Below are 18999 nucleotides of genomic sequence, written 5' to 3' on the forward strand. Positions count from 1 at the left end.
AAAAATTCAGCTCAAAGAGACCAAATATGCTTTAGTTTGGAGTTTGGAGAGGCTTACTCTGGGTGAATGCTTTCTAATTTATCACCTGTTAGAGCTGCCCTCAAGGACCCCTGGGGACATAGCAGCTTGCTTAAGTAATCACTGCACTAGAATATTTATGACTCTTTCCAGGTTGCATATCCTAGGATTAAGTTGAAAGAAAGAGAATACTCTCACGTTTGTTACAGAATGACTCACACTTACCGAGTGTCATGGAGGGTACTGGTGGCCCCCAGGCTAAAGAGTATACAGTCTTCTTGTGATATGTGCTAGAAATCTGTGGAGGTCTGGGGGGAAGGGGGATTACAAACAGAAAGACTTAAAACAAAAAGATATAGTGGAAAACAGACCATCTTTTTCAAAAAGTTGCCTGTTATATAAACTTAGTTGCTGATATTAAAGAAAAATAATTTAACAGTACCCTTCTCCAAATAACTGACTGTAAACAAGCAAACACTTAAATAATATACCATGTAATGGTAGCTACTAACAAAATAATTAAGTCCCAAACATACTTCACCCAGTAAAAAATTGTTATTAACCTCCCCAACTGGCCAGCTTGGGATCATTTTCCCCATCTCTGTCAAATATTCTAATATTACTGTAGTTATATACCAGTGTAAAGGCTATCACAACTAGAGAAAAACAGGACAAGACAGAAAATGCAAACTGTTAAGCCCAGAACTAGGGTTACTGCTAAGCATATATTATCACCATGCAAATGTATCCACCTTATAGTCAAGTAAAAGACTAGAAGTCATTTTTGGCTTACCCTGTCGTTAACATCACATTCTTAAACTAAGACAAGATTTTATTTCATTTTATTTCTTTGGCTGTGCCTTGCGGCTTTCGGGATCTTTGTTCCCAACCAGGGATCGAACCCGTGCCCCCTGCGGTGGAAGCTCGGAGTCCTAACCACTGGACCACCAGAGAATTCCCAAGATTTTAGAGTAGATAGATTTTAAAGTTTTTTTTTCCTGGATTAATATTTTTATTCTTCACAAACATTCATTTCTTCCATCTTTTCTACCTAATAATGCATTTATTTATTTAATTAAAAATTTTAAAATTTGTTTTACAGTTTTTAAAGGTTACTTTCCATTTAATTATTACAAAATACTGGCTATGTTCCCCATGTTGTACAGTACATCCTTGAGCCTATCTTACACCCAAGAGTTTGTACCTCCCACTCCCCCACCCCTAGAGTCCACCCCACCCCAACCACTAGTTTGTTCTCTGTATCTGTGAGTCTGCTTCTTTTTTGTTATATTCACTTGTTTGTTGTATTTTTCAGATTCCACATGTAAGTGATAGCATACACTATTTGTCTTTCTCTGACTTATTTCACTTCACATAATGCCCTCCACATCAATCCATGTTGCTTCAAATGGCAAAATTTCATTATTTTTTATGGCTGAGTAGTTATTCCATTGTGTGTGTGTGTGTGTGTGTGTGTATACACACAACTTTTTTGTCCTTTCATCTGTTGATAGACACTTAGGTTGCTTCCATATCTAGGCAGTTGTAAATAATGCTGCTGTGAACACTGGGGTGCATGTATCTTTTCGAATTAGTGTTTTTGTTTTTTTTTGGATATATACCCAGGAGTGGAATTGCTGGATCATATGGTAGTTCTTTTTGAGTTTTTGATTTTTTTTTTTTTTTTTTCAAGAAACGTTGATCTTCAGGGTATTTTTGAAGGTCGCTGTGGTGATTAATGATATGTGATGTGTCAGGACAGGGCAGTGCGGTTATTACCTTTAACATATACTGTATTCTTTGTATGATTTTAGAATTCCAGTATTCTAGAACCTATGACTGAACTAACTTAGCTGTTGACTTCTTTATTTCCATGTATCTGATACATTTTTCATTATCACTCTAGACAATGAACCAGTTTTTCTTTGGCTGAAAGAAGTAGAATAAGCATTTCTGGCTGAATACTAACAATATATCTACAGCAACATCCTTCCTCCTACTACATACCTTTGCTGGTATCAGTTTGGATATTCAGCTTATAATAACCAAACGATAGTAATTTACTAGAATTAGTCAGCAGTTTTGTGATGACACAAACCTATTTAAATTGATACATAGTTTTATTAAATACTTCTTTGAAATAGTGTAGCCTTTTTTAAAAAAAGTTAGAAACGAAGAAAAATAGTTAACGCGTTTTCAGTTATACATAAGTACCTAAAAAACTGGCATATAAAAAGGTTAGCTGCACAGTATAATGAATGATTCTCACTTAGATGCAAATGATCTTTAAGCAAACTTTTTCTGTAAAGGGCCAGATAGTCAGTGCTTCAGGCTTTGTGAAACATGCAATTTCTGTCACAACTCGTCCACTCTGCTGTGGTAGCATGAAAGCAGCCTCAGACAAGAGGTAAAAAAAATGAGTGTGGGGCTTCCCAGGTGGCGCAGTGGTTAAGAATCCTCCTGCCAAGGCAGGGGACACGGGTTTGAGCCCTGGCCCAGGAAGATCCCACATGCCGCGGAACAACTAAGCCCGTGCGCCACAACTACTGAGCCTGCACTCTAGAGCCCGCGAGCCGCAACTACGGAGTCCGTGTGCCACAGCTACTGAAGCCTGTGTGCCTAGAGCCCGTGCTCCGCAACAAGAGAAGCCACCACAATGAGAAGCCCGCGCACCGCAATGAAGAGTAGCCCCCGCTCGCCGCAACTAGAGAAAGCCCATGCACAGCAACAAAGACCCAACGCAGCCAAAAAAAAAAAAAAGAAGACTGTGGCTGGGCTCCAATAAAACTTTACTTATGGACAGAGAAATCTGAATTTTATTTACTTTTCATACATTGTGAAATATTCTTTTGATTCTTTTTCATTTATTTCAAAAGATAAAACTATTCTTAACTCATGGGCCATAATTCTCTAATCCCTGGCCTAGAACAGTGCTGTCCAGTAAAGTAGCCCTTAGCCAAATATGGCCCTTGAGCATTGGAAATGTGGCTCATGCGACTAAGAACTCAATTTCGAATTTTATTTATTTTTAATTACTTTAAGTATAAATAGCCACACATGGCCATTGGCTACCAAACTGAACAGTGCAGGTCTGGAATCTAATCAAGCATCTAGACTAGCTGTGCCCAGTAGATTTATACTGTGAGCCACATCTGCAACTCAAAGCTTTCTAGTAGCCAAGTTAACAGAAGTAAAAGAAACAAGTGAAATTCAATTTTAAGAATGTATTTTATTTAGCTCAGTATATAAAAAGTATTATCTTATAAAATATAATGAAAATAAATAATTACTGAGGCATTTTACATTCTTTTCTGGGGACTAAGCCTTTGAACTCTCGAGTATGTTTCACACTCAGCACATCTCAGTAGCCACCTGTGACTAAAGACTACTGTAACGGACAGTGCAGCTCTAGACCGTTTATAGGAAATACAGGGAATACAAGGAATATAGGGAATACAGGGAATAGTGAAACGAGTTACAAGTCACCACAAAGAATTAACAAGTCCACAATGCAGAATATGCTACAAAACAACTTATCTGGAATCTTCAAATTGAAAAGGCAATGTTATGGAAAGAAGTGGAGGATTATTCTAGAGTAAGAGACTAAAGAGACATAACAAAATACAATGTGTGATCCCTGATTGAAAAAAGTTTGAAAAAAAAACCACTAGGGAAAACGTTTTTGGCTCAAATGAGGAAATTTGTATATACACTGGATATTAGCTCATATTATGGATTACTGTTAATTTTTGTTAAGTGTAGACAAATAAAGCAAGTATGGCAAAATGTTAACAACTGGTAAATCAAGATGGAAGGTACAGAGATGTTCTTTGTTCTCGGCTTTTAACATTCTTCAATGCCTGAAAACTTTTGTAAAAAAATGTTGAGGGAAAACAAAAGCAAATGGTTTATTTTAGTGGTTCCCACAGGTCAGATGGGCTGAACCACCATGACCTGAAAAAAATTTTTTAAATAAAATTCTGAGTTCTAAGCCTAGTCTCAGTATCAGAATCTTAAAGATGCTTCCCAGGCCTATTATGATATACATCCAGGTTTATGAACTCAAAATTAACTCACTGACAATTTGGTCAATGGGCTAAATAGGAATCATCTATTTCTTACTTGTTGGAGTAGGTGTCATACAATCCCACTTTTCCATCATCAGTTCCAAAAGCTAAGCAGCCTTCCTTGGTTGGGTGCCAGCACAGCTACAACAAAATGAGGAAAGGGGCAGTGTTATGGGAATCCTTAGGTTATACTTCAAGTGTTCAGTGGGAAAACTTTCTTGTTCTTTCTGTCTTCTACTTTTAAAAGTAACAAATTCTCATTATTTAAAAGAGAGAAACAAAGAAGTATTAAAAACAAAGTAAAAGTCACCTGGAATCTCACCATCCAAAACACCCCATTGCCAATTCTGTATCTTTCTAGACATTTTTTGTGGATGAACTTTATATATAATTGAAAAAACAAAAATAGGTTCAAACATTTAAATGATGTGCATGATACATTGTTGAGTGGGGAATAAAAGATTCCAGAACAATTTAGAAAATATGATTCTATTCATCATTAACAAAGCTTGGAAAGATACATCACAAACTGTCAACAGTGGTTCTCTGGATGATGGAAGTGGGAGAATGGAGTCAAGGGTGGGGTAGGAAACATTTTTTGCTTCCTACACTTCTGTACTATGGTTTTCGTTTTGAACCACAAACCTTTATTGCTTTTAGACTAAATAGCCACAACAAAAAGATATCACTTTGAAGAAAAACAAAAAAATTATACATATTGTTTTATAATCTGCATTCCATATTTTATAATTTGCATTTTTCATGAATCATTAACATCTTTCCGCATCAAAGAAAGATCTACATTATCACTTTTAATAGTTTAATACTATTCCCCATGTGGTTGTATTATAATTTAATGTATCTCCTATGAATGCACATCCAGGTTATTTCTAATTTCTTACTATTAGAAAATAGTGTGACTCAAACAAAACCTTAATTTTACAAACAAAGCCAAATTTCTGAATTAGGAGGTATGTAACGGGTTTGGTCAGAGAGAGTCCTTCTGCTGTTCCACTTTCAAATTGCATCGAAAATACCCTTGAAGAAGTCTGAATTCCCAACAGAGTTCATTTATATGAATAGGTATTCTCTAAAACAGAATTAGTTATTTGAAAAAAGTTCGTGGCAAGCTCAAAGAAAGCATCCTTACCGCTGTAACCTTGGACTTGACACCCTGCCAAAAAATTTTCACATCATAGTTGTTCTTTATGGAGAATGTATTCCATATACGGATCATGCCATCACCAGCACCTATCGCCAAACAGCCTGTGTCTACAGGAGAGAAAGCCAGACTGTAGGCAAACCCACCAAGGGAAGGCAGGGTCCAGCAGCACTCCAGGGTGGCCATGTCCCAACATTTTACCTGAAAAGATTAAGGGTTAGGGTCTTTATAAAGAAGGTCCAAGAAACAGGAAAAACAATCAACACTTCGAATAGGATGGGCTCAGAGTACATCAGGATAATGTAACTTAACTATTCCAGTAGGAATGAGAAAAAAAAAAAAATCAGTTATAAATTGTAGAGCTCAGAGGGATCTTAGAATACATTTATTCCCTAAGATGCCAAGTGAATTGAAAGCACAATAAACTAGAACCCAGGCTTCCTATTTCCCAGAGTTCAGCGGCCTTTCCACTCTACTGTATCACTGTATTACAGCATTGGTAATTTTCTCATTTGGCAAACTTAAAAAAAAAAAAGGATAAAGGTGGCCTTAGGACAGTGGAAGAATCAGAATCATTATCTTCAAAAGCAAAATATGTTATCATAGGCAGTGGAAGAGGACTGCTAAGTTTTTAATCGTCACTTGTTTAACAGTGACTTGGAAGAAAACGGTCTGTCAAACAAGCCTAGCTTATTGTAAAACAGAAAGGTGTCTCAAGTAAAGCCAATTGTCTCTTATAGAGACTGTGCCGGGAGAAGATGGCTCTGCTTCCTGAACCATAGACGAGGGTATTTGAAAGCTCAAGGTATTTGAAGGCTTGATGATCTCACACAGCCTTCCATGGACACATCTACTCTTCCTTGTTGTACCTGCTTTAACAAAAAGGCATCTTGGTGGTTCCTCAGCTTTCCCCTGCTTTTCTGCTGCTAATGTATTTAATGCCAATCAGTAACAGTAACTCTGAAATTGGAACATGGGGGCAAGGTGAGGTGTGAGAAATGATGTATGATTTGAAAAAGCCCTCTAATCCCATGCAAGTCCTCAATCACTGCTGTACAGTGCTGAATGCAAAATAAGCTGTTCTTACATCTCTGTCCATTGATGTGGAAAGCAGCAGCTGTTTGTCATCTTCAGTTTGTAGAGAACATAAATTAAACACAATTCTTGAATGATTCTGCCCTTCTGATGAAGCACTAAAGAGGGTATATTTCCGTCTCCAAGACTGAGTGAGATCCCATAGTAGCAGTTCGCCTCTGTGAAGGAAAAATAAGTATTAGTTCTCTTTCATGAGCAATCTGAAAACAAGTGATTTTGGGCCAGAGAGTGTGGGCCCTCAGCTGCAAAATAATTTCTGTTCATTGTTCCTTTAAGGAAATAAAAATTACATATTCTGAAATAGGCACAAAATATCTCTGGAAAAACACACACAAAAACAAAAAAAGTCACTGCCTATGGGGAGGGGAACCAAGTAGCGAAGACAGAGGTGGAGAGGGAGCTTTGGAGTTCCCTGGTGGTCTAGTCGTTAGGACTTGGTGCTTTCACTGCGGCGGCACAGGTTCAGTCCCTGGTTGGGAAACTGAGATCCCGCAAGCTGTGTGGTGTGGCCGAAATATTAAAAAAAACAAAAAGGGAGCTTTACTATATCCTTTCATTCTTTCTGAATCATACAAATGTACGGGACTACCTTTTGAACAGATTTTCCTAACAGCTTTAATTATAAAATGCCACCATAATTTGCAGAGCCACAAAGGCTTTAAGACATAGTATGTCTTTTTTGGAGCAGTGGGGGTAGTTGGGTTGTGACTAACACTTTGGGGTATTTCTATATGCTTTGCCTGTATTACCTCATTTAAAAGCAGGGAACTTGTCTGTTAAATTCACTTATCATCTCAAGCAACTAGAAGCTGGTGCTCAATAAATTTTGCTTAATGAATGGCCATAATCATCCTAAGAGAGAGGAAACACTTACATCCTCCCCTTTTTTCATGTGAAGTCACTGAAGCTCAGAAAAGTGAAGGGTCTTGCTTATGAACAGCCGGTAAGTAACAGACTGATTCTGAAATTCAGTTCCGCCTGACTTCAGAGTCCACACTTAACCACCAGGCCGTACTTATTTGATCTTTTCACAACTCTTATTAGACAGCACAGGTATTAGTTCCATGATTTTTCCATTACAAATGGCCCATTATAATATAAACCTTAGTCATTGCTTTCTCCGTCTTCTGTGTCTAGAAAGAGAAGCCCAGGAATTCCTGAGGCTAGAGAGGAGAACAAAATATGTCAGAGAGCATGACCAAAAAGACTTACCCAAAACAGCTGGATACCAGCTGTGTTGGCTGACCCTTGGGCCAATGGAGTGTCAACCAAAGGCGCTCTTTAACAGTTGGGTCTATACCCCCTCCTCTTCTCTTCAGAAAGGGCAATTTCAAAGTCATCACCCCTGCAGATTAAAAGAAGGTCCATGGACAGTCAAGACAATGAAAGTACATGCATGAAGCCACCAGCAGTTCACAATACAGTTCATGTTTAAAAGTTTGTTAGTTTGGTTGCTTAGAATTCAGACCTCATTTTCTCATGGAAATTTACACATATAGTGGTTAATACCAGTCTAGCAAATTTTGGTCAAACAAGCTCTTACAGGCTGTCTTGGCAACTTAAACATTAAGAATATGGTGTATCTGGGAAAATAAGGTTCCAACTGGGATTGAGAACCCAGGTGGTAACACAACCCAAGATTCTTCAAAGTTGGAAGGACAGAGAGTAGGAAGGACAGAGAGTAGGACTCCATCTTCTAGTTGGCAAGAAATCCAACAAAGGGGACAAATTTGGCAGTTGCGGTGGTAAATGCTCCACTCCTGACATGCTACTGACCAGATGTTCTTAGTCCCTGCTGTGTATGAGAACTACCACTGGTGCTTCTAAAAATACATATGCCAGGGCTCTACCCCTAGAGATTCTGATTCAGCAGATTCGAGGTGGGGTGCAGGCACCTCCAGCTGATTCTGCTGCATGACCAGAATTGAATACCATTGTATTAGACATCTGTAAGTTCAGAGATTACCCTTTTGGAGGGATTCCTAGCCGGATGTTGTCCCCACTAGGGAGTATCAGCCCAAGTGTGTCCAAAAGCAGTCCACAAACCTTAAAAAATTCTGCTTTCCAAAATTATACTACTAGTTACCACTGACTGAACCCTAACTATGTGCCAAGCACTGTGCTACTTGCTTTACGTGTACTAATGCATTTGGACAAAGATGAAAAAACTTCCATGGTTTTACATAAATTGGAGAAAGAAGACTGCTATAAAGAGAAAAGCTAGATTTTTACTGTAAAGGTAGAATTCATTCTGCCTGGAGTTCCTCTCAATCTATTCAATATAAACTTAAGGTAAAAGTTCTGTTCGAAGAGAAGCTTGGGAAAGCTAGATGACTGAGGGTCTCTGTAATTTGGGTAAAGTGAGCTTTTACATTTAAACAGGTACTTCTATATTAGGTATACATTATTAATTCTGCATTTGTGCATTAAAAGCTCTAGCTCTAGAGATCTTTTCCATTCCTTTGATCCAGGCCTTGCCAAGTTTAGATATTCCCATTCTCATAACAAACATCTTGCCCTCCAGGCCAAACAGTGATCTTTCTGTGAATGCAATAGAAAACCTCATTGCCAAAACCAAAGCCAGATGTTCAGAGTGCAGAGAGTTCTAGCCCAGGCTAAAACTTTCTGGATAGAAAAGTAAAGAACTGCTTTCTGACAGATGACACACACTGAGGATAACAAGAAATAATAAGCTTCTACTTCTACTGGATTGATAATAGGTTATATCACAAAGGAAACGTTAAATGTCAGTCTTACCTCGGCCTCTAGAGCAGCTCCAGATACGAATGGTCTGATCTTTGCTTCCAGTGGCTAAGTAGCAGCCTTTTTTTACTGGAGTCTGTGCTATAACTTTCCCATTGGGGATTTCAAGTTCTTCTAGGGTAGAGATGGTAATTTTGTTTTTAATTTGCATTAAACATGCACTTACCAAAGAAAAATTAGTTTGCAAGGGTTCCTGAAACTTAGTTACTGTTTTCATAGATTTGATCTGTAAAATCTAGTTTTAAACATAATTCAAATTATACTATTCTACCCACTTTGTTCTTTAGGTCTAAAGAACCCTCTTAAATCATCTCTACCTGAATTTTCCCCTTGATTTATGGATAAACAATCTTCACCAGGCAGGGGGCACCAGGCTATGGAGTGGATCTCATCATCGTGGCCTCGAAGCCTGTGTATAACTTCTCCTTTCTTGCTGATGTCAATTATAACCACTATGCCATCCTTGTAGCTAAAAAACAAGAGTTAGAAATACTACTGAAAAATGAAGACAGACTGTCTTTCTAGGAAACATTTTGGCTTAGGAGTTATTGTGCATTTCTAAAAGTTAAGTGCATTTGGGGTGGGGGGAAGGAAAAAGAGCAAGAAATAATCTTGTTCTGTCCTTATTCCAAAGTACTTATTTCATGTTTTCTGGTTTTTAAAAAAACCCTCCCCCATGCCAAACTCCTGGCATTAAGTTATACTATACACATTGCTTGGCACGAAGGTCAAACAGTGGACCATGCCTGTGCTCAGGGGGAACTTACAGAAGAATAGTTCTGACAGGGGCCCAGCAATTTCCCTAATTGGAAATGAATTTGTCCTAATAAACTAAAAATATATCCTTAGTTTTACAAATGATCTTACTTTTCTAACAAAAGCTGCAGAATTCTAACTTCTAGATCTGGATATTCCAAGGCTGTCATTTTTTGAATTCAGAAGAAACTTAGAAATTGTAATAGTGTTTTTTTTTTAGTGATGAAGTATTTCAGACACAAGAAATATCTACTCTCTAGCTTAAGAAAAAAAATATTACCAATACAGTTGAAGTCCTCTGTACATCCCGCCCCAATCAAACCTCTCTCCCTTTCTTCCCCAGAGGTAAACTGCTATTCCTAAATTTTGTGTTACATTAGTCCTAGCCCTTCTTTGTATATATTCCTAAATAAGATACAGAATTACTTTGTATATTTAGAGACTTCATATAAATGGTATCATGTTGTCTGTTTTTCTGTAGCTTGCTTTTTTCACTCATTCTTTTTGTGAGTCATTCATGTTGACACGTGTAACTCTAGTTCCTGGTCAGTCGTTTATACTATTGCATAGTACTCCACCGTATGAATATACCACAAGTTTAGTTACTCATTTTCCTCTTGAAGGGCTTCCATTTGGTTTTTACTATCACAAGCAAAAAATGCTATTAATAATTTTATACACACTTAAGCCAGTTTCAGGTTTGATGCCTAGTAATAGAATGTTAAGATATACATATTTTTGCTTTACTAGAAAGTGCAAAATTGCTCTCCAAAGTGGACATACCTGTTTACATTTCCTATACACTAGACAGTCCTACAGGGAAAAATACCATTACAGCTTTATTTATTTTTCTCCTTTTATTAAAAAAAATTTTTCCCCATTACAGCTTTACTTAAAAAAAATGAAATCATAGAATATATCAAATCTCTGAAGACACAGACTTTGAAAAACCATCAAGATATATAACCTAATAGTCATGTGATCAACCTGTTTTGCAATTTCAGTCAAGACGTCAGGGACTGTTTTGAAGAACCTCTAAAAACAAATTCTGATTCAATCCTGTTTGATTGTCTTCCACCTGAAAGACTCTTCTCTTCTTCTGAATTCCTGCTCATCTTTCAAGGTCAGTTTGATTCACCCTTCTCTGACCCCTGCCTACCACCCTTTCTGCTCCCTCTCTTGTACTCCCACCAAGACAATGCTCCCATTTCATGGAGACCTCCAATCACAGACCCCTTCCATTTTCACTGTTAACTCACCCACACCTGTCTTCCTGTCCTTCTCCCCATGCAGTGCAGATTTCATGATCCATCATTATAATCACTCCTTAAAAAACACCCTTATCTCCTTTGTTCCCCCTTTCTCTCAGGGGTATTTACTCCACAAAACCCCAAACCTGGTTGAATCCAACCATATCCTTTCTCAACCAGTTTGAGTAGTTTACTTAAAATTCATGACCACGATCCTTGGCTTGGCACTCAGCCAGGACCACAGGACCTGCAGTTTCTCTCAGTAAGTTCATTTTCCTCTTCTCTGAGATGACTGTTTTCATACCTTCTTCCTGCATCCAGCTCCTTCCCCACCCTGAACTTGACTCCACCTCTGACTTCTTCTCCACCTCCTTCTGCCTCACTAAGAAAATCAGCAGCCATCAGAATGAAACGCCCTCCTCTTCCAACAAGGTCTGTGAACCTACTTGCACCTATTTCCACATTCTCAGCTGTTCTTTCTACTTGTGGTCTGGATCCAGTTCCCTATTGACCTCCCATTATCACTCATGTATTCTTCACTGTTCACCCCTGCCACAGGCTCCCCCTTTTCTGCCTCAGCATCAGCATAAAAACATGCCTTTGTTATCTTCCATTTAATACTCCCTTGACCCCCATACACCTCCTCTGGCTTCACGTCTATATGCACGGTGTCACAACAAACTGTGGAAAAGTTGTCTCCATGTGTATCTACCTCACCTCCCAGTCTCTTGAATCCACTCCAGTTGAACTTTCTCCTCCTACATTCTTGTGCTTATGTCTAGTCTTCAAACTAGAGAGAATGAACATCTTTGGGAGAGAAGTAAATGGAGTGGTGAAGGAGTGGGGATTGCGCTCTCAGGCAGCTCGTGTGAAACAACCTTGGTGATCACTGGGGAGACAGATCCCAATGCCAGATCGCTTTCCCAATTGAGTGGGAGAGCTGAGAACCAGAGACAGAGCTGAGTCGTTTGACACTGTGAGAGTAAATGTTATAACCAAGGGTAAGTATGGAGGGAAAAAAGATGAAAGAGGACATTTCTGACATTTGGAGGTTGACTGAAGAAATCAGATATGAAGAATGAGTAAAGTACAGTATCATGGAAACCAAGGAAATAAAAATAGAATGGGAGAGACAGTGAGGACCCAGAGGTCACAAGAATAAATGATACCAGGGGTGAAGGGAGAGTGGTTAATACCTGTAAATGGTTTTCTCTGAGGAATAAAGCGACAGGAGAAGGCAAAGAAAATGCAAAATAAGATCATAAAAATAGATCATCAATGCAGATGGCATAGTACTTACCCAATGGCTACTAAATCTTCATGATGAGGTGAGCAAGTAAGACAGAAAATTGTCCTGGGTTCTATAAAGAGGTGCTGGCTGTCATTTCTGTTAAGCCAGTAACAGAAAACTACTCCTTTTTCATCTCCAGATACTAGTAAATCCTTTACTAGAGGAGACCAATGCAATGCTGATATTGTATGCTTTAAAACAAAACAAAGATATCTTTGCTTTTCATTTGTCAATGCTGAATTTTTTTTACTTAGTTTTTAACCTGTATAATGCTAGGCACATTATAGGTACTTAATAAATACTGTCAGGACCACTTGTAGAGCAAGACTACATTATAACCAAATGATAGGAGAATTTAGGCTACTGGGGATCAAGGAGCCATTTAAAAAATTTCTTTCTTTGACAGATTAAAGCAAAGTTCTTACTAAGATTAACTGAGTCCTTTCCTACATTCTCTAGGCAGGTATATCAATTAAACATCTAGTTTGGAAACAAGTTTCATTCACTTACAGTTTATATCAGGAGTCTTTTTCATGGTAAAGTGCCAGAGAGTAAATATTTCAGATTATGTGGGCCATATTGTCTCTGTTGTAACTACTCAACTCTGCCACGGTACTGTGCAAGCAGCCAATACTTAAAATTGTAGACAGTACTTAAATGAATGACTGTGATTGTATTCCAATGAAAGAATTCACAAAAGCAGGCAGCAGTGCAGTTTGCTGACCTCTGATTTATATGCATCTCCTTCCAAAAAAGTTTTGAGGTACCTTACAATATAGAGCTTCTAATCTAATCAACAAACACAATTATAAAAGTTACCTTGAGCAGATGAGCTAGCAAAACTATACTTGAAGGAAGAGAACTCTGGCACAGATAAATAATAATGGTCTGAGAAACCAGCAAGTCATGGTACCTGATGGAGCGCATGTTCCGTCACAACTGTTTTTGTCTCTACATCCCAGATTTTCACAGTCCCGTCATCGGAGCTGGTGGCGCAGAGGTTGTATTGACCCGGGTGATGACAAAACGTGAAGCCAGACACCCTTTCGGTGTGTCCCACCAACTCCCCTATGACTTCAAGCAAAACCAGACTCCAGATTAAAGTGCTACCAAGGATTCCTGGCAGAATCCTTCTGTTGTTAGATGGTGATTGGGGCCTCACTTATCCCATGGAATAACAAAAATTTCCAGGGACTCACAATCAGAAACCCCAAGTGCTGGTATTGGCTCTGCCACCTGACTTCAGACAAGTTTTTTTATCTTCTTGGGCCTCAGTCTTCTCAACTGTAAAATACCATTCATATCACTTGATATGCCTAATTCTTAGGCTGAGGAGCAGCTCAAGTGAAGAATGTAAAAGGGATTCCTATTTAGATCTGGCCAGAAGTCATTTGGAAAAGAATAAATATCTGGCATGCCATATCCCAAGGCATAATCAAAACGTAGTTTGGAGCCTGAAAGCATCCAGCTCAAGTCATTCATCTTACAGAAATGAGTATCATATATTTGTAGGATCTCTCTTAGGACCTGGAGCTGTAGGCAGCACCCAACCCCAGGAAGGCTCTCAGGGGTCCCGCACGCACTGGGTTGGGGAGGAAGGCCTAGGTGTTATAAATGCCTGGCGAGACACATGGATAACTTTTCAGTAAGCCAGCGGATCCACGTGAGAGCGCCAGGAGGCGGGATCACTCAGCCACAGCGTGGTGAACAGCCAACCTTGGAGACCGGGACACGACTCAGTTTAGATGACCGTGAGCAGACCCTTCTCCCTGCCCGAGTCTCAGTTTCCCTATCTATAGAGAGGGGGGTGGCAGGACACGCCCACTCGGCGCCCCTGGGGAACGCAATTAGTGCAGGCAGGCGGGGGCCAAGAAGTGGGGAATTACCTCGAAATGGGGACGTCCCTGGGATCACGTCCGCTCCCGGGCCCACGCGGACAAGGAAGACAGAGGTCCGCGCCGCGAAGCCGAAGAGGCCCCCGGGCACGGCATCGCTGCATCGGGAGCAGTACCAGTTAGGGGAGGGCGGCAGCATGCGCGGTTCCTGTCCCATGATCACGAGCAACCAGGGATGAGGGAAGCAGGCTCTGAGGCAGACAGTTCGTAGCCCTACGCCGGAGCCGGGAAGGGGGCGGTGTTAATTTAGAGCCCCGCCTCTTGGGGCCCGCCGCTACGGCGCGCGCGGAGGTCCAGGTCTCACTGCGCGCGCCGCTCCTGCGGCCTCGGGGCTGGGAAAGGCTGGGCTCCGCGGGCGGCTCTTTGCCCCACCAATGCCGCCTGCGGCTGGAGGGTCTGGTGCTGCTGGTTAGGTATTGTCACTTGCTACAGCAAGGAAGGTTAATTAAGAGGTTAGACTGATGGAGTCACCTCCCCGCACTGCTGGTTTATTCTCTGGACCTGTTCAACCCTATCCCATCAAATATTTTTTTAAAGCTATGTGCCGGGGCACCTTGGTAGCTCTGGAGATGCTTTAAACGTATCTACAAGAAGCCAATTAACAAAAAGATAAAAGTTCGAATCAGAAATCAAAAACAAGGGTTTCTGCAACTGGGTGGAAATTCTGGCTCTGGTTTTTGATACTCAAGAAGCAGCAGAATAGAGTGACTCTCTTTTGATCTGATTAAGTGCCAACTCTATGAAGGGACTGTATGTGTTAAGTGCTGTGGAGGAAAAAGAACCAAAGTTTCCTTCCAACTCAAACATCCTAAAATGCTCAGTTTCTGCGCTTACACTCTTCTACTCCGTATTGCTTGTTTGCATTGGATACCTGGAACTCTTGCATATGTAGCAAACGAAACCTGAGCTGTCTATGCTAATGAAGATATATATATATATATATATATATACACATATATATGTGTATATATATATATATATATATATATATATATATATATATATATATACATATATATATATACATTTACTTATTCGGATGTGGGTAGGAGCACTAACTTTGGAGGCACCCAACCCTAGATTGACCACTGTTTTTGCCAGTTATTATCTGAGAGATTTTAACCTATCCTAAATCTTTTTTTTCAATTGAAGACCTGATAATACAGGTCTAATTGGATTGCTGTGAGGAATACATGAGATTTAGTGAAATGCCTGCTGGCCATATATGGTAACAAGTGCCTGCTGATTATTAACTCTTATCTCTTGGAGGTCAACCTGGAGATTAGCATCATACTTTGTATTTGAACTGTTCGTTCTTTATTTTTATTTATTTATTGAAGTATAGTTGATTTGCAATATTAGTTTCAGGTGTATAACATAGTGATTCACAATATTTAAAGATTATACTCCATTTAAAGTTATTATAAAATATTGGCTATATTTCCTGTGTTGTACAAAATATCCTTGTAGCTTATTTATTTTATACATAGTAGTTTGTATGTTTGTTCTTTAAAAGAGCTTTCACACAATCTCTAGTGATCTTCACAAGCCTGTGCCGTAGGGATACTTAGTTCTTTTGAGAAAACTGAAGCCCTCCCAGGTTAGTTGGCTTGGTTCACTGTCTCTGTTTTCCTAATCCTTTCAGACCATTTGTGAGGTGAGGCTTCGCAGTTTTTCTGGATCCCGACGAATTTTCGGAAACTCGCTAGTCTTTGACCTTTGCTAAGTAATTCATTCCCAAGCAAGGCTGGTCTGACCACACCGGCGCTGGTCTGACCAAGCGCCGGCTGCGTGTTCACGGTCTCCATGACAACACCTTGGGTGTCGGTGCAGCTCGGTCTCGCGATAAGAGGGGTTTAAATCCGGAGAATTGCGCATGCGTTTTGCCCACACGGCATCTGAACTCGGAGGCTTCCGTAGAGGGAGGGAGCAAGATGGCGGCGGCAATACTGGATCGTTTGGGTAAGGATTTCTTGGGTGGAGGAAGGGAGTGAGGTGGGAGTCTGAATTGACGGCGTGTGTTGATATTGCAGGTGCGTTATGGATGCAGAATCTGAGGGGGAAGCTGGCCTTGGGGTAAGTCTTTCGCCTCGGAGTTAGGGAAGGGTCCAAACCTCAGTCTTACTAGTCTCAGTTACTTAGAGCCTAAGTGCCAGGCTCTGCTTTAGGCTCTGAGGCTAGCGAACGAGACAGCCAGAGTCTCTGCTTTGCCACCCTGTGTTTTCACCGCCGTATTGCATAGCCCTGCGGGTATCAGGATTATCTATGACCGAAGGGACGTTGTAAATGTCTTCTCTGAACACTCTTTTCTGATCTTTTTGGATATGGTTAGATTCTCCCACCCAAATTGGGAGCGTACTTTTCTAGTTATCTCTGTAATTATTTGCTTATATGGGCAGGGGCTGTATTGTAGACAGATGCGGTTTACATCGTGCCTGACATTGTGTTAAAATCTTTGTACGCCTTATCTCTTTCTCAGAGCATCCTACGTAGTGTAGGTACTGCTATACCCATTTTTTCAGACAAGGAAATTGAAGCCCGCAAAGTAAAGTAAGTTGCCCAAGGTCCCTCAGTTACAGGACTTTTGAAGGTTTATACTGTATTTTTAGAGCATTCTTTGACCTCAGGACAAAGCGTTCTTTAAGGTTAGGGAACGCAGCTGAAGTCAGTACTGGCAAGAGGCTTTCTCTGCTCCCTTCTCATTGTTCTTCTTCTGTAGTACAGCTGTGGCTCTTTGAAGGTTGATAATCTGATTGTAAATTTTCTGATCGATGTATTTGTTAACATTAATTTTGGTTTAGTCCATAGACTTTGGAGACAGATAAGTTGAGTGTGAGTCCACATTTTAACTGCGATTTTGGAAAAGTTACTTATTCTTCCTAAGCTTCAGTTATCTTCTATGATATGAGAGGAAAATTACTACTACCTCATAGATTTTTAATCAGGATTAAATGAGATAAGGCTTATGAAGTGTTTTGTTCAGTGCATGGTGTATAATAATCCCGCCCTAAATCTTAGCTGCCATTAGTGTTTTTATCATTATAAACTACTATTGAGTTCCCCTTATATCTAGCTTTGTCTTAGATTCTCGGCTCGAGGGAGGAAGAGGTGGGCTAAAGAAGAAAGTAGGAAGTACTGGCACTTAGGATTTGTCTTCACTGCTTTCGTAGATTATCTTCTATCACTCTACCCCCAGCCATGCTAATTTACTTACTTTTTCTGAGTATGCTGTGCCTTTACTTGTTTCTTGGTTTTTCATGCTTTTCCCTCACTTTCTGTCAATAACAGCAGTTCTCATTATTCAGACTCCTCTTTAACTGTTTCCCCTTCATGATCTCACTAAAAATGAAAGAAATCAATTTCTCCTTTCCTTTAGTATGTGTTCCTTAAATAATGGCCTCATATATATGTGTCTGTGTCCTCTGCTACCTTGTGTATCCTGGACAGTTAGGGGCACTTCTTGTTTCTTTTTGTAGCTCCAGTATAGGGTCTTGCACAAAGTGAATATTTTGTTGATTTTTGTTGATTTAAATTGTCCCACACTGACTTATATTGGGAAGCTCTGAGCAAGTAACTAAAGCAGTTTGGCTTCAGTCTTGTCATCTGTGTAATACAAGAGGGTTGGATTTTGCTAGGTAGTCTTGGAGGCTCTTTCTAATTTTGAAGTTATATGATTTTACAAGTCCCCATTCTGAACTTTCTAGTGGGGAAATGACCACATGAAAGCTAAGTAGAAAAGGCATAACTAATGCTTATGATGACCGTGTAAAATTTTAGAGATATCTAATTCAGTGGTTGGAAATGTAATTACATACCAATTGCCAGACAGGTAATAGAAATGAATGAACTAGGAGAAGTGGTCTTTGTAAAAAGAGAGTGGTAGGGCCTGTGACAGTCATAGAGTGCATTTCTCCTCTAAAGGCATTGAATTGGATTAAAAAAATGCTGCTTACCAAATAAAACTTTTCTGCAGGCTATATTTGGTAGCAGACTGACAATTTCCAACCTTTGAATTTCAAGTCTCCCATTTTACTGATGCAAGCATTTGGGAATTTTTGTGACTTACTGAAGGTTACATGGCAAACCTAGGATCTAAACAGAAAATTCTCTGGCTTAAAATAGTGCTGTATCACATCATGGGAGGGACTGAGTGATGAGCCCTGAAGGGGTTTGTCGGGGGAGTCTTTCTGGAAGAGGTGAGTTTAAGTTTAAAGAGTGAAGAGTATATTTTGGTGGTTTAAAAGTTTGAAGGCACTGGTTACTAAGGTGTACATAGGTTAAAATTCTCCATAAGAAAAACCAAGTTGGAAATGTCATGAATCAGCAGTTTGGTGGATAAATGATGAGAACAGTGTGATATATTTGAATAAACACTGGGCTTCAGGTGATAGAGCTGGATTTCAGGTCTCTGTCAGGTACAAGTATTGTGGTCTTGGGCCATTTGCTTAACTTCTGTGGGGCTCAGTTTCCTCATATCACGAAATGAGGATAATATTTAACTTCAAGGATGGTTGTGAGAACTAAGAGACTAATACGTTAAATGTCTATTTTAGCGCCTGGCACTGTGGAGGTGTTTTGACTGGGGATGATATTGCTGTGAAGTTGTTTGAGAGGAATCAGATTTAATGCTGGAACCAATCAGTAGCTACTTAACACTCTTAGATGAGATTACATATTTCATCTATCAGCCCTACTTTTGTAG

At 39.8% G+C, this 18999-nt stretch overlaps 2 protein-coding genes across 7 annotated transcripts in view; one reads left to right on the plus strand and one right to left on the minus strand.

Moving 5' to 3' along the window:
• GEMIN5 (gem nuclear organelle associated protein 5) overlaps positions 1-14531 on the minus strand; it is a 41690-nt gene extending 27159 nt beyond the window's left edge. The window contains exons 1-10 of one of the 2 annotated variants that reach the window (XM_036849136.1): positions 14289-14531; positions 13316-13476; positions 12412-12593; positions 9423-9574; positions 9100-9219; positions 7555-7687; positions 6335-6500; positions 5236-5448; positions 4141-4226; positions 244-326 (exon numbers count right to left, since the gene is read on the minus strand). In XM_036849136.1, coding sequence (XP_036705031.1) covers positions 244-326; positions 4141-4226; positions 5236-5448; positions 6335-6500; positions 7555-7687; positions 9100-9219; positions 9423-9574; positions 12412-12593; positions 13316-13476; positions 14289-14454 — 1462 coding nt within the window. In that variant the 5' untranslated portion in view covers positions 14455-14531. The remainder of the gene's footprint in view (positions 1-243; positions 327-4140; positions 4227-5235; positions 5449-6334; positions 6501-7554; positions 7688-9099; positions 9220-9422; positions 9575-12411; positions 12594-13315; positions 13477-14288) is intronic. The other variant, XM_036849138.1, reaches the window with a different exon arrangement.
• MRPL22 (mitochondrial ribosomal protein L22) overlaps positions 14130-18999 on the plus strand; it is a 39677-nt gene continuing 34807 nt past the window's right edge. For 3 of the 5 annotated variants that reach the window (XM_036849147.1, XM_036849148.1, XM_036849145.1), the window contains exons 1-2: positions 15943-16259; positions 16331-16373. In XM_036849147.1, coding sequence (XP_036705042.1) covers positions 16232-16259; positions 16331-16373 — 71 coding nt within the window. In that variant the 5' untranslated portion in view covers positions 15943-16231. Of the gene's footprint in view, positions 14154-15942; positions 16260-16330; positions 16374-18999 lie in introns of those variants that run through there. The other 2 variants (XM_036849149.1, XM_036849150.1) reach the window with 2 other exon arrangements.

This window comes from Balaenoptera musculus, chromosome 3 (assembly GCF_009873245.2).
Source record: "Balaenoptera musculus isolate JJ_BM4_2016_0621 chromosome 3, mBalMus1.pri.v3, whole genome shotgun sequence".
NCBI classification, from domain to species: Eukaryota; Metazoa; Chordata; class Mammalia; order Artiodactyla; family Balaenopteridae; genus Balaenoptera; species Balaenoptera musculus.